The sequence below is a fragment of the Sorghum bicolor genome, chromosome 8 (genome assembly GCF_000003195.3).
Source record: "Sorghum bicolor cultivar BTx623 chromosome 8, Sorghum_bicolor_NCBIv3, whole genome shotgun sequence".
In the NCBI taxonomy this organism is placed as follows: domain Eukaryota; kingdom Viridiplantae; phylum Streptophyta; class Magnoliopsida; order Poales; family Poaceae; genus Sorghum; species Sorghum bicolor.
The window spans coordinates 18625838-18641957 of NC_012877.2; the positions used below are offsets into that span (position 1 = coordinate 18625838).

Consider the following 16120-nt stretch of genomic DNA (forward strand, 5'->3'; position numbering starts at 1 on the left):
GACACCTCATTTCGGTGTATAATGATGACAAAAAAGTTTCAACTATTTCTGAGGAAGTGATCATGCACAACCACACAAGTGTCTCACATGTGTCACATATAGCCTAGTCACTTAGACATGTTCATGATTCTAGGTGATGTACAGTACCAATTCGTCAAAATCATTTGAAACTTTAATGGGATGCTTATGGAGCCGAAAACTAATGTTGTGTGCATCTGTGCAATTTTCTGACCAAGTTTTCCTATTATTATAATTTTTGTTGGATAATGAAGCATAAATGTTAAAATACCCTAAGCTAGCTAGAAAAATCTAAAAACTTGCATGAACACCTTATTTTGGTGCATAATGATGATAAAAAAGTTTGAACTGATTCTCAGAAAGTGGTCATACACATCCTCACAAGGGTCTCACATATAGCCTTGTCACTAAGTCAAAGTTTTTCATGCTTGTGGAGGGATGTATAGTACGACTTCGTCGAAATCATTTTAAGCTTTTATGTCATAATCAATAAGTAATAATATACTAATTAAAAATCTAGCAAAAAATGAACATAGACAAATAAAAAAATACAAAAAATGTTAGAAAAATATAAAAAAGCTAACTCCCATCAGATTCGAACCCAAGAGCTCATAAAGAATCTCAAACTTCCTTACCATTGCGCTATTAAAGTCTGTTTGTTGGTTTTGGGACACATGTTACTTAACCAGCAGCCTGCGTCAATCCGAAAAAAAATATTGGATTAGAAAAGCTATTTTTAGATTGATTAATAAACACGGAGTCAAAAGTAATGGCATAGCTGCGCGCAGTAGTCGTCCGATAGAACCGATGCCCGCCTGCCTGCTGCGCTGCCTCCCTGCATTTCCGCTCAAAATAGAGGAAAGGCTCCCCAGCCCAACCGTTCTCCCGCCCTCGTTCCTTTGCTCCTCCCTTCCTTCCTCAGGAAGCCTAGGGTTTAGGGCTTCAACCGCCACGATGTACGGCGGCGGCGGCGGTGGCGCCGCCAACGCCAACTCGCTCTTCGGCGGCGGGGCTTCATGCCCTCACAGTCCACGGAGAGCAGCGGCCTCTCCAAGGTCCTTCCTAATCCCCCTCCCCTTTGTATTGCTCCCTTTCGTCCATTTGTTCTCCATCCCCTACTGACCCATTACGGGCGCTCCCGATCGACCGGTGTGGTGGGCAGGGTTGGAGCGCGCAGACGCTGCTCCTGCTCACCGTGAAACAGATCATGGACGCGGCTTTTCCAGGGCGGTGCTAGAATTGCAAGATTCATTCGCAAGATTTGCATTTTGGATGGTCACACTGCTTGGATGGAAGATTTGTTCATTAGTAGACCCATTATCCATTAAGAAAGAAAAATGGCCTCTTTTATCTGATGTTGTTCTACTGGAAATTAGCCTCTAGGACATAGGTATGGTGGGCCCCAATGAAATGCTTCCCTTTTATGCAAATTTTCCAATACTTGCTATAATGTCTTTTTTTGTGAAATCTAATTTATCTGGTTTCAGACGGTTTTGCATTGAGCATTTAGTTGGCATATCGAAGTCATTTAAAATGTTGTATTTACTCTGAATTGCAGGTTAGGCTTGTTGGACGCATGTTGAATGAGGTTCAGCACGTCAGAGATGTTCAATTCACTCTTCATGATGGTGCCGGCAAGATAGATGTGAATCGTTGGTAGGATGCTTCAGATCGTATTTGATGTTTAGCACTTTTGGATTGTTCCATTAATTTAATGCCGTTCTTTTTTTTCAAGGGAAAATGAGTCTTCCGACGCTAAGGAAATGGCTGATGTCAAGTAAGAATTACAGATTAACTATTTAGTTTGTCATGCGTCAAAATTGATAGTGTTGCTTTGTTTCGGTTTTACAAGTGACGGGGACTATGTTATAGTCAATGGCGGTTTGAAAGGTTTTCAAGGAAAGCGCCATATAGTTGCCTACTCTGTGCGGTGAGCTCTATATACTTATTAGTCTTTCTACTCCTGCATGGTGATTTGTGATGCTTACTTTCAATGTCTGCTTCCTGTGGATTACTGGTGTGTTGTTTGATCTCTTTCGTGGAATTACGCCTCTGTACTAAAATTTCATTTTTCCTGTGCTAAAGTAGAATACTAAAAAAAGGCCTATGCTGTGTCAAATTCAAATAACAACTTAGTGGTTGCTAGGTTTGCATCAACCCGTCTAGGTTATTTGTACTCCAGTATGTTGTTGTTAATGAAATATGTAATGTTTCATTGTTGCTTATCCAACATTATATCATATTGAAAGTTGTTTGTCATCTGATGTCTCAAAATTGGTAGCAAGATCTTCTTGGGATGATTCTCACTTATGAACTAGTATTGAGGATAAAGTCTCACCTTGCCTGGGCAAATATATTGTGAATTCGATACAGCTATTTCAGACATACTTCTTGAAATCTTACTGTTTATGATTTCTTGTCAGACGTGTGACAGACTTCAATGAAATACCCCATCACTTTCTGCACTGCATTCAGGTGCATCTAGATCACACCAGGCCAAAGGTACTAAGATCCCACATATTTAATTCTGGGAGTTGAGTGACTTACTAAGTTTTTTGCGGGTGATTTTATGGTTTGCAGTGATCATTTTTTTTATGGTGACATTGGTTGCAGGCCCAAATAAATGCCAGTACGGCAACCCTTGGTCATACTAACCAAGTTCGGCCCTTTAATAATCAGGTAGTTTCTCTAACTGTATAGTATTACAAATATCTACCAGTCTCTTTCTAATGTTTCATATTTATTTCCTCAGGCTGCAACATTTTCTGCATCAGGAAATGCTGTTGGAAACAGCATATCTGACTTGGTCATGAGTGTTTTTAATGATCCAGAAGCCATGTAAGTTAACTATAGCTGATTCTACTATCAAATGTTATTGCTGTGTTTTCCGTGACCCACTAAAAGAAAACTAATCTTACACGCATGATTCATGTTCATGAGTAGCATAGTCCAAAGAATCCAAGTCCCATAGTATTTTAAAGCTGGTAGAGATAGAGATACCAAACCTACGGAGCTTTAAAAGCTCCATGGTAAAGAATGGCCATACTTAGTAATAATGGTGGAAGCACTATAGCAGGAAGCAACACGTCAAAGTCAAGCACCAGCTCAGGCAAAGGCAGGGGCTAGCCGGACCATTGTTCTCTGAAGTTTGAACTCTAAACCAAGCATGACTTATGGTCAGTAGAAGTACTCATTCAGAGTTCAAAATAAACTTCAATTCATTCTCAAATTAGCTACTTGTATTCAGCCACTAATTAATCTATTGCTCATTACAATTAGTTATCAATTTTGATATTTTCTTGCCAGATTATTTTTCTGTCTATTGGTAGCAGTAGTATCGTTAGTTGTTATATTCTTTCAAATACATGTTGTCTGATATTTCCTCCTCAGATTCATGCAACAATTAACAACTAACGAAGGGTAATTGGTGTTTCAGGTCAATATGGAAGCTTTGAGAGCAGAACCTGTTGGTGAATGTGAGACAAAAGTATCTAGTGTGCAGGTTATGTCCCAAGTGCTCTCTAAAAACAGCTCAAATGTTTTCCTCAAGAGTGTTGGTATCAAACCAGTGTCATCCTCCAAAGCATCTGCATCAAACGAAAGTGAGCTTCGGGAGCAACTAGCAACTGAAGCTAAGGCTGTTGTACAAGGTGAGCTTGATGATCTCAAGAGGAGAAGTGAAGAAGCCGAGGAATGGTTGGCGAGGACACAGACGGAGATAGAGGAGATGAACAGCAAGGCAATGGAGGAGAACAATGCGCTACTCAAGTGTATCTTGTCCATCAACAATGCTTCTTCGACATGAGAGCTGCTTAGCTGCTGGTAGTAGGACTGACTAGGAACTGTAGCTACTGGTGCTTGGCATCCTGCTGATTTTGATTTTGCAATGACTTGTGTTCTGGTGGTTTGCAAATGTTCTATTTAAACCAAGTGTGTGGTGAACTTAGTTGCTAGTGAACCGAGTGTAGCAGTGATAATTAAGTTATGAGTAATGAATATTTAGTTTTATGTATGTTTTCGGTGAATTAAATATTTCTTGCATTTTGAAAAGAAATCAGCAGTTGCCACCGTGATGAAATAATTATTCTATGATGATATTATAATTCAATTAGTGACGAATTTATATTTTAATCTATGACGAAACATATATGCAATCAGACCTGGACACGTGGAGGATGCCACCTCAGCATGCCACTTGGAAGCCATGGCAACACGACACGTGGCAGTCAGTCAGCATGCAACATGGTGGCCACGTCAGCACGCCACGTGGCGGCCATGTCAGCTGCCAGCATGGCAAACGCCGTTTGGTAGCCTAACAGATTGCCATGCTATGACGAAAAGTTGGGCACAACAATGACAAAAACGTTTTGTCATGGAATGAAATCTCTTCTGTGACGATGGTATTTTCGTCATAGAATAGGACCTCATCTATGACGAAAATTGCCATTTCGTCACCGTTGTCAATCAATGATGCTCATTTCATGACGAACACTATTTTGTCACTAATTCGTCACAAAAGAAACTCCATGACGATTTTGGTATCTTCAGTGACGAAAGAGTAGTGTCATTAATGAGCACATACCTAGTAGTGTTTGACCTGTTGATAGGACAACCTTTTAGAAGACTCCTTTATGAAGGTCATACTGGAAAGCTACACATTTCTTTTGGAAAAACCTTTAAATTCCCAATAACGATTTCACACTCCTTAAATAATAAGGCTGAGTCATATCTTTTGCCTGATCCTATGGAGGAGGTAAAGGCTGCATCTCTAGAGCTTTTAGATGAACCAGACTTAGAAGAAGAAGCTCCTTTCTTCACAGAAGAAGAGGCCAAACCTTCTGAACCTGAACCCTTAGACGAGTTTGCAGAAATGCCTAGACATACCATAGAGCTTAAAACTTTAACACCCGGTCTTATCTATGTTTTCCTAAACAATAATCCAGAGTCTCCTGTGATCATTAGTGATAAACTCACTCAGGATCAAACTCTGTGATTAATGACCATTCTTGAGAAACATCACTCAGTTTTCGGCTACTCACTCCAAGATCTTACAGGAATCAGTCCTATGATTTGTACCCATCGTATTCCGACAGATCCTTCTGTTTCACCTTCTCGAGAGCCCCAACGCAGACTTAACAACGCGATGAGAGAGGTAGTTAAAAAGGAAGTTATAAAGTTGTTGCATGCAAGGATTATATATCCTGTGCCGCACAGTGAGTGGGTGAGCCCAGTCCAAGTTGTGCCTAAAAAGGGAGGCATGACTGTTGTTATGAATGAAAAGAACGAGCTAATTCCGCAACGCACCGTCACAGGGTGGCGGATGTGCATAGACTATAGAAAACTAAACAAAGCCACGAGAAAGGATCATTTTCCTTTACCTTTCATAGATGAGATGCTAGAGCGATTAGCGAACCATTCGTTCTTCTGTTTCTTAGATGGATATTCAGGGTCTCACCAGATCCCGATCCATCCCGACGATAAAAGAAAAACCACTTTTACATGCCCATATGGAACTCATGCTTACCGTAGAATGTCTTTTGGGTTATGTAATGCACCAGCTTCTTTTCAAAGATGCATGATGTCTATATTTTCTGATATGATTGAAGAGATTATGGAAGTTTTCATAGATGATTTCTCTGTTTATGGAAAAACTTTTGATAGTTGTCTTGAAAACTTAGACAAAGTGGTATAGTGCTGGGACACCTAGTGTCTGAAAGAGGTATTGAGGTAGACAAAGCTAAAATTGAAGTAATTGAACAACTACCTCCACCTGTAAATATAAAAGGAATTCGAAGCTTTCTTGGCCATGCTGGTTTTTATCGCAGATTCATAAAAGATTTTTCATTCATTGCTAGACCACTAACTCTTATGCTAGCCAAGGATGCTCCTTTCGAATTTGATGATGCATGCCTAACATGTTTCAATTTATTAAAGAAAGCACTCATCTCTGCACCAATCATTCAACCCCCTGATTGGTCGTTGCCTTTTGAAATTATGTGTGATGCTAGTGATTATGCTGTGGGGGCAGTTTTGGGACAAACTAAAAATAAGAAGCATCATGCAATTGCTTATGCCAGTAAAACTTTGACAGGAGCTCAACTTAATTATGCAACCACTGAAAAAGAGCTCCTGGCTGTTGTTTTTGCCATTGATAAGTTTAGATCTTATTTAGTTGGAGCTAAAATAATTGTTTACACTGATCATGCTGCACTAAAATATCTGCTCACTAAAAAAGATGCTAAACCTCACCTGATTAGATGAATCTTATTACTTTAAGAATTTGACTTAGAAATAAAAGATAAAAAGGGTGTAGAAAATTCTGTTGCTGATTGTTGACGGTCCTTAAGTACTAAATTTAACCATAAACTAAACATGGAAAAGGATCAATATGCACCAAACATCTAGAATTAGGGTTTTATCTGACAGAATTCCACGAGCTTTCGTGTTTATCTATTTCTGCAGAGGGTTATCATAAAATATGGAGAGAAGGCCCACATGTCATGTTTACAACGAGATAATTACGTGCCGTGCAATTTTCCTTAATCTAGAAGAGTCCAGAAGCCACGGGAACGAACGGGAGACCGGACGGGCCCGGGGGCTGGGCGCCCGCCCTAGCCTCGGGGCCAATCAGAATCAATATCCTGGATTATGCTCCACCGACCTAAAGGATCAAGGAAAACCGTGCGATCAATGTCGGTTTGATTCGACGGCCCAAATTCACTTGAAAGGACTATATAATTAAGGCCTCTCCACCCCAGGGGGAGAGAGGAGAAATCATTATCTAAGGTAGCCATCAAAGTTAGGGTTTAGAACTTCTCTCTCACAGAGAATTAGAATTAGCTACTCCCTAATCCTTCAAGTTTAGAGGATTGATTAGATAGGAATTAGAGAAGTAGAGCACTACGCTCTGGATTCGGATCTTCATTAATGAAGATTGGTATTATTTCATATCTTTCTCTACTACATTATTCTAATTGCATTATGTCTCTATTTATTATGATCTTAATTTGCTCTAGTTCTATATATGATATAGTTATGATTGATAATGAGTTTATGTATAAGTTTGCAAAGCGCTTAGCTCTTAACACGTGGGAGTTAAGTGGTAGATCATATGTAGGCGTGGTGCTTAGATATTATTTACCTACAAATGTATCCTATTGGCCGGGTTGTGTGGTAGTTCGCGATAGTGACAGCTTCGTTGATTCTTATATAGTCCACCCTCCGTTGATAGGACTAGCAGAATTTGTATTGCGGAGTAAGTCTTGCGTTGCTCTGATTTACTTTAGCAATGTTCCTTATACATGAATGAAGAGTCTTTTATGCTATATATGATCTTGTAGATAACTAGAGTAGATTGTGACTTAGTAAATAGTAGATAACTTAGAATCCATTCTCTAGCTAATCCGACGTCACCTTACATATATGAGGAGTAGTCTATTTTCTAATCGCTGCGTTATTTACCCAAGAGCTTATATTTCATTATCATTATTATTATGGCTTACCCCGTACAAAGTAAGTGACTGTGTGATGAGTTCCTCATTAGTAATCATGTTCTTGCAAGTTTATCTCTAGTCTATGCCTTGATAGATTTTATTTATCTCTCTTAAGCAAAATTATAAATAACGATACCTGGAATACTTATCCTGGTGAAATGCTACAGTGAGGTGTTTTATCTGTGCGCTTGCGGATAGAATAGATTATTTTCTAGAGAGCCTTTACATTTATAAATACCTTTGTACACTCTGGCACCATGCTGGGGATGACAACCTAGTATCTAAGTGGTGTTAGTAAGTGTTAACAAGCATTTCTAGCGCCGTTGCCGGGGAACAAAACGCAAAAAGGGAAACACATAGGAACGGTAAGGAAAGTCAAGAAATCAGTCAAGGTTATTCACATAAAATATTAGACTAGACTATAGAGAAATAATTGCATAAAACAGCTACTAAGTGAGAAATCATAACAAGGCACCTCTGCTTTGACAGGTTCACCCTGTTGTTTTTCTATGTTTATATTTTTATACAGGGTATATCAGGATTGACTTTGGTACATTCAACTCTTTATCATCAGAACCAAAGAAATCAAGAAAGAAGAAGCTACCTACCAATTGCTGAAGCTATGACACAAAAGACCTTGCAAGAATTCTCTGCTCTGAGTCTTGAGAACATTCCAACTGGTCCAAGATTTGAAGTAGAAGAAGGAGCATCTGAGTTTGAGCTCAAGTCAAGCCTCATCAATTTGGTACAAGCTACACAATTTAGTGGAAAGGCACATGAAGATGCTAGTGCACACTTGCAGAATTTCTTAGAGATTGGAAGCACAATCCACATCAACAGAGTCGATAAAGACGTCATACTGCTTCGCCTTTTTCCATTCTCACTAGAAGGGAAAGCGAGGAAGTGGTTCTACACTCATCAAGATAACATCAACAACTGGACGAACTTGTCAGATGCCTTTCTATCAAAGTTTTTCCCAATGGGAGAGACAACTGCCTTAAGAGGAAATATTGTCGGTTTCCAACAGTAGAAGACAGAAACCATTTCAGAAGCATGGGAGCATTTTCAAGGATACATATCAGATTGTCCTCACCATGGAATGGCCACATGGTTACTTATGCAGACCTTCTACCATGGATTAACCCAGAAGGCTCGTGAGTGCCTAGATGCATCTGCTAAAGGATCATTCTTGGAGCTTACAATTGGAAAAGCAGAGATACTTTTGGATAAGATAGCAGAAAACCAAAGCTGGTTCCAAGATGAAGCTCAACAATGTCATCAAACTGAAGAAATACCAGAAGAAGTAAATGCACTATCAACCAAGATGGAAAATTTGCTCCATTGGATTGACCAGATGGCCAAGTTTAAAGAAGATCAAAGGGCCATTGAGACAGCATACAAATATCAACCTACTTCGAGTCAACCCAATAGCAAAGATATGAATTCAGGTAATACATTCAAGCAACTTTCATTAAAAGAGATAATTGCTCAACAAACAAAAACTAATGATGAAATTAAACAAAGGCTAGACACAAATGAATCATCTCTAAAAGATATACACAATAAAATGGATTTTCTATTAACTGCCTTTGATGAGCAAAACACTCTTAATAAAAGGGTAGAGCTTAAATTAATAAAGCTAGCTGCTGCACTGCCTGTTGCTACTAACATTGAGCAGGTAAAGAACATAACTACTAGAGGAGGCAAAGCTACCAGGGATCCCCCATACCCAAAAGAGAAACAAAGAACATCAGCACCAGTGCAACCAGCAGTGATAGAAGAAGAAAGCCCAGTTGAAGCAGAAGATCTGCTACAACCACCAAGAACTGGAGAAATGAGAAAAGATTTTTACGACACCAACTATTTGCCATTTCCCAGAAGAAACAGAGGACTGCAGTCGGATGAGCAGTTTGGTAAGTTTGTAGAAGACATTCAGAAATTATATGTCAACATACCTCTACTTGATGCCATACAGGTACCCACATATGCAAAGTACATCAGAGATATTCTTAATAAGAAGAGACCACTACCCACCACTGAGGTTATCAAGCTGACAGAAGAATGTAGTGCGGCCATCCTCAACAAACCACCAAGGAAGAAGAAGGATCCCGGATGTCCCACTATTGACTGCTCGATCGGAAACCAACACTTCAACAATGCACTTTGTGATCTCAGAGCAAGTGTCAGTGTGATGCCAGCATCAGTCTACGAGAAGCTTGAGCATACGACCCTAGAACCAACATCAATGTGCCTGCAACTAGCAGATCAATCAGATCGCCGAAAACATTCCAGTCAAGATCAGAGATTTCCTTGTGCCAGTAGACTTTGTGGTACTGGACATGAGTCCCGACTCTAAATTATCCATCATCCTTGGAAGGCCATTTCTGAGCACTGCCAATACCCACATTGATGTCGGGAAGGGAGAAATCAAGTTCAACATAAACGGAAAAGAAGAACACTTCACATTCAAGCCCAGACCAGAGAGAGACTCTACAGTGAAGGAAGTTCATAAAGAAGAACCACTGGAGACACCATCTCCGGAGGAAGGTAATTCAAAAGATTAAAACATTTGGAGGTCCAGCTTGGGGGACCTAAAAATCCCAATCCCTCGCCGGGATGTAAATCAGTATTTATCCGCATCATTAATTCTCTCATATTTAATTCTTGAATTAGTCATATTTATTCATAGCATTATAATAATCAAAAGCCCCATATAAATAATATTTATGGTGTGTAACAACCCATATTTATTAATTATTGTGGAGACATAAAAATATTTTTCATTATCATATAGGTTTCAATTCTCATAGATTTTCCTGCATTATATTTAATTATAGCAACCTTCTAGAAGCATGACCCACACTCCTTGGGTCCCACATGTCATACATTACACCTCACACACATCCCATCACATTATTTGATCCACCAACATAACTCCACTCACAAACACTATTCCACCGACCAACCACCACCCATGAAATATTATTCTACGTAAGAGCCAAGCAAAGGAGGGAGTGGAGAAAAAGGCAGCCAGGATGGCCCCCAAAGGTGGGCGCCTGCCCACCTATAGAGGGCACCCGCCCTGTCCCCCTTTCCTCCTATAAATTGCCACTTCCTGCCTCCAACTTCTTCACACAAGCATTCTAGAAAACCACGCAAGTTTCAGTTTCCAGAGAAGGAGCTCTTGTAGTGAAGTAAGAAGAGAGTAGAGAGGAAGAGAAGAGTGGAAGAGAGGTTGGTAGTCTTTGAGTGAGAGAGTGAGGTTCACCTAGTAAGTAGTGATCCCGCTGTCCAAAGCGGAAGTAAAAGTTGTTTATGGGGAGGTGCTGCCAAAATAAAAACTTGTCTTGAACGACTAACCCTTGGACTACTAACATTTCGGACAGCTGACCACTAACATTTTCTCTCACATTTTCCACTAGTTGTGTGTGTCAACTTTTGTCTACAGGATGTTCAAGAAGGTGAAGAATGCAGGGAAGGTCCTCAAGAACATAGGTACAAGGAGTTCATCCCGACATTCCTCAGAGATGAGCATTGACCCAACGCCCCCGCAAGTTCCGTCATCTTCATCTGATCAGCAAGTCAAGGTCATCCTCAAGATAGGAGACCTTGGACTGAAGACCCGCAGGGAAAATGAAGTCTACCAGCAGCTAAAGAACAAAGATTTCATTCACACCCCCACTCTCGATCCTATCTTGCTACAAGAAACAGGTATGGATACTGAATTCGATTTGATTTTTCAGATGTTGGGTTGGACAAATTTTTGGAACATAACTAAGCTGGGTTCTCGTCTTCTCACCCTTGAATTTCTTTGCACTTTACAATATTATGAGGGGGGAATTGCTTTTCGGATGTTCAAACAGGACATTATGTTGTCTTGGAGAGAACTGAGCGACCATCTCGGTTTCTCTTCAAGATGCATCCTAGACATTGACTTCGAGTTACCCAATTTTGAGAGATACCAGTTTTGGAGAGAAATATCTAGAGATGAGTTTTATAGTCAAGTCCGAACTAGTGACATGGAACACCCCACTCTTAGGATGTTCCACAAATGGCTTGGGTACAATCTTTTCAATTGTGATGATATTAGAAAAGTAAGAGTAGGAGATTTACAACTTCTATATGCTGCTATAAATAAAATACCCACTTCACCTATTACACTTTTGGTTTCTCATTGGCTTAGTATAGCTAGTCTTCAGGGACCTGTCGGTTGTACTTCACTTATCACTCGTCTAGCCCCTAGTCTTCATTTACTAGAAAACTCATCATTGAAATTCATAGATGAATTACGGATTATCTGGCTATGACACATTTAGGCAAGCTCGGATGTTGAAGAAAGAGGGGAACATAATGTATATGTTATATGATAATAAAGGAAAGTTTCGGTTACCTAACCCGAACCTTGACCTCTATGTTGTTCAAAATTTTTTGATTGAGATTGCACTGACACCGGTAAACCAGAGAGCTCCACAACGAGTGACATCTGAAAGGATGACCACCCATCGAGAACGCACCTGGTATGGAGCTGATCCCGGACCGGAAGAAGCAGCACACCTGCATTATTGTGACTACAATCCCCGAGTCCTTTGGGACCCATGGGCTCGACATGCTCAACCACAAGAGCCAACACAAGAGACATGGCCGGAGAGCCAAGATCACCAGTGGACAAACCCGCCTTTCTATACGGGCAGGTACTCCACTGATCCATATGGAGCTTCAGGGTCCAGACCCCCGCCCCAATTCGATGCAGGACGATACTCCGATGCCTCTTCTGCTTTCACGAACGACTACTACCAAGAGGCCGGCGCTTTCTTCACCCGTACCGACAACACCCTCCTCGACATCCAGAATACGCAAGCAGAACATGGAAGACTCCTGGAACAACAACAAAAATGGAACCAGGACCACGCCACTTCAGTACAAGAACTGAGACAAGACACCACAACAATGAACGACAACATCACCACCATGATGCGATTCTGGAACATTGGGTAAGACCGACACCACATCCAGCTTGGGGGAGTTCCTCCCCATTTTATCACGTAAGTTTTTATTTGCTCTTCTTATTTATTCTTTTCTATTTTAATATTTTATCTTAAAAAGAAAAACTTAGAAAACCCAATAAATATTTTCTTGCTTTAATTTACTGCATTTTATAAACATGAAAACAAAATAAAAAGAGTATGTAGATAAGTGTGCTTTATTTTCCTGCTAAGTGTTAATCTCTAGAAAAAAATAAAAAGACCAAAAAGATGCATGATGGAAATGATTAACAGTTGCTCTGTTTGCTTACTTTCAAGTACCTAGCTTTTATATTAGAGTTCTTCCAGGAATTACTAAAACTGAAATTACTATCTATGGGAAACATAAAACTAAAGTCTAGGTAAGAGAAAGGCATGATATAAAGTTTGAGCTACTGTTTATCTTGTTCCTACTACACTAAGTTCTGGAGATTTATTTTGAAAACTTACAAATCACATGATGAGTTCCTAGCATGACAAAACTTCCTACCACAGCCATACTTGCTATAACATCTTTTTACTATATTCATATTGAGTTTGATCAAGCTGTGTAGACCCTTAGGAGCTTTTCATGTGGTTAAATTAAGATGTTCACTGGCACACATCTACTACACCATTCACCACCATTCATTGAAATTGCTAAAAATATAATCACTCACTGTCCCGAGTGTTGTTATTCTCTCTCTAAAAAGATTCAATGCAGAAGAGGCATGGGTTATGCAAAAATAAGCGAGGAAATAAAAAGGGGCAAGTGCCCGGAACCTCGAAAAAGAAAGAAAAAGAGTGAGACGAGAGGTAAAAATGGACAAGTGTACGGAGTAGAATTAGGAGTACAAAGATGCCCACTTGAGCGGAAAAAATGGACAAGTTAGGGACGAGCAAAGGGTAAGCTTGGGGGAGTTTGTTGACGGTCCTTAAGTACTAAATTTAACCATCAACAAAACATGGAAAAGGATCAATATGCACCAAACATCTAGAATTAGGGTTTTATCTGACAAAATTCCACGAGCTTTGGTGTTTATCTATTTCTGCAGGGGGTTATCAGAAAATATGGAGAGAAGGCCCACATGTCATGTTTACAACAAGATAATTATGTGTTGTGCAAATTTCCTTAATCTAGAAGAGTCCAGAAGCCACGGGAACGAATGGGAGACCGAACGGGCCCTGGGGTAGGGCGCCCGCCCTCCCCCCTTGGGCGCCCACCCTAGCCTCGGGGCCAATCAGAATCAATCTCCTGGATTGTGCTCCACCGACCTAAAGGATCAAGGAAAACCATGCGATCAATTTCGGTTTGATCCGACGGCCCAAATTCACTTGAAAGGACTATATAATCAAGGCCTCTCCACCCCAGGGGGAGAGAGGAGAAATCATTATCAGAGGTAGCCATTAAAGTTAGGGTTTAGAACTTCTCAACCACAGAGAATTAGAATTAGCTACTCCCTAATCCTTCAAGTTTAGAGGATTGATTAGATAGGAATTAGAGAAGTAGAGCACTACGCTCTAGATTAAGATCTTCATTAATAAAGATTGGTATTATTTCATATCTTTCTCTACTACTTTATTCTAATTGCATTATGTCTCTACTTATTATGATCTTAGTTTGCTCTAGTTCTATATTTGATATAGTTATGATTGATAATGAGTTTATGTATAAGTTTGCAAAGCGCTTAGCTCTTAACACGTGGGAGTTAAGTGGTAGATCATATGTAGGCGTTGTGCTTAGATATTATTTACCTGCAAATGTATCCTATTGGCCAGGTTGTGTGGTAGTTCGCAATAGTGACAGCTTCGTTGATTCTTATATAGTCCACCCTCCGTTGATAGGACTGGCAGAATTTGTATTGCGGAGTAAGTCTTGTGATGCTTTATTTTACTTTAGCAATGTTCCTTATATATGACTGAAGAGTATTTTATGCTATATATGATCTTGTAGATAACTAGAGTAGATTGTGACTTAGTAGATAGTAGATAACTTAGAATCCATTCTCTAGCTAATCCGACGTCAGCTTACATATATGAGGAGTAGTCTATTTTCTAATCGCTGTGTTATTTACCCATGAGCTTATATTTCATTATCATTATTATTATGGCTTACCCCCTGCCAAAGTAAGTGACTGTGTGACGAGTTCCTCATTAGTAATCATGTTCTTGCAAGTTTATCTCTAGTCTGTGCCTTGATAGATTTTATTTATCTCCCTTGTTCTCTTAAGCAAAATTATAAATAACGATACGTGGAATACTTATCCTGGTGAAATGCTACAATGAGGTGTTTTATCTATGCGCTTGCGGATAGAATAGATTATTTTCTAGAGAGCCTTTACATTTATAAATACCTTTGTACACTCTGGTACCATGCTGGGGATGACAACCTAGTATCTAAGTGGTGTTAGTAAGTGTCAACACTGATCACTTGTCTAGAATGTATTTTAAGAATCCATAGGAAACCCCCATCAATGATTCACTCCGGGACGACATGCTCTACGGGATTAACAGGTCTGACCCCTGGTATGTAGATATTGTTAATTTTATGGTTTCAGGGTATGTACCACCAGGAGCGAACAAGAAGAAGCTTATTCAAGAAAGTCGTTCACATATATGGGATGAGCCATACCTCTTCCGAGTATGCTCTGATGGCTTACTCAGGAGATGTGTGACCATCGAGGAATGATGGAAGATCATCGATAGATGTCATTCATCACCTTATGGAGGTCATTATGGAGCATTCCGTACACATTCAAAGATCTAGCAGTGTGGATTCTACTGGCCTACAATGTATGAAGACACGAAGCAATATATCAAAAGATGTGGGCCATGTCAAAGGCATTGAAACATAAACACAAGGGATGCCATGCCACTCACCAAGAACCTTCAGATTGAGCTCTTTGATGTCTGGGGAATAGATTACATGGGTCCATTTCCCCCATCAAAGAAGTGTGAGTTCATCTATGTTTGAAGAAGTTATATTTCCAGATTTGGAGTCCCTAGAGTAGTGATAAGTGATGGAGGAGCCCACTTCATCGACAAACGCTTTAAGCACTATCTATCAAAACATGGAATCCGTCACAACGTCGCTACTCCCTACCATCCTCAGACAAGTGGCCAAGCAGAGACTTCCAACAAGCAAATCAAGAATATTCTTCAGAAAACAGTCAATGAGATGGGAACGACATGGAAGGACAAGTTACCTGATGCACTCTGGGCATATCGGAGAGCATACAAGACTCCAATTGGAATGTCCCCATACCAATCGATGTACGGGAAGACTTGCCACCAACCTGTTGAACTAGAATTCAAAGCACACTGGGCCATAAGGAGATGGAGTATGGACCTAGATGTCGCTGGAGATCATAGAAGAATGCAACTATCAGAATTGGAAGAATGGCGAGAGAAAGCATATCACAACTCAAAGATCTACAAAGAAAGAGTTAAAAGGTGGCATGACAAGAGGATCAAGAAGAAGGAGTTCGCACCCGGAGATAAGGTATTACTTTTTAATTCTAGGGTGAAGCTTTTTGGGCATGGAAAACTCTGGAGTAAATGGGAAGGACCATTCAAGGTAATCAATTCATCATCCCACGGAGCTATCAC

At 40.1% G+C, this 16120-nt stretch overlaps 1 protein-coding gene across 1 annotated transcript; it reads left to right on the plus strand.

The window, feature by feature from the left end:
* Nucleotides 973–4018, plus strand: LOC8086154 (replication protein A 32 kDa subunit B). The gene is made up of 8 exons (XM_021466000.1): nt 973–1098; nt 1577–1674; nt 1754–1795; nt 1871–1948; nt 2442–2520; nt 2632–2697; nt 2771–2856; nt 3455–4018. The coding sequence occupies exons 1-8, from the start codon at nt 973–975 to the stop codon at nt 3471–3473; spliced, it is 594 nt and encodes a 197-aa protein (XP_021321675.1). The 3' UTR covers nt 3474–4018.

Coding starts and splice junctions, on each gene's coding strand:
- LOC8086154 (XM_021466000.1), top strand. CDS start 973: ATGTACGGCGGCGGCGGCGGTGGCGCCGCCAACGCCAACTCGCTCTTC. Junction 1,099..1,576: donor TCCTAATCCCCCTCCCCTTT/GTATTGCTCCCT, acceptor TCTGAATTGCAG/GTTAGGCTTGTTGGACGCAT. Junction 2,521..2,631: donor TAGATCACACCAGGCCAAAG/GTACTAAGATCC, acceptor CATTGGTTGCAG/GCCCAAATAAATGCCAGTAC.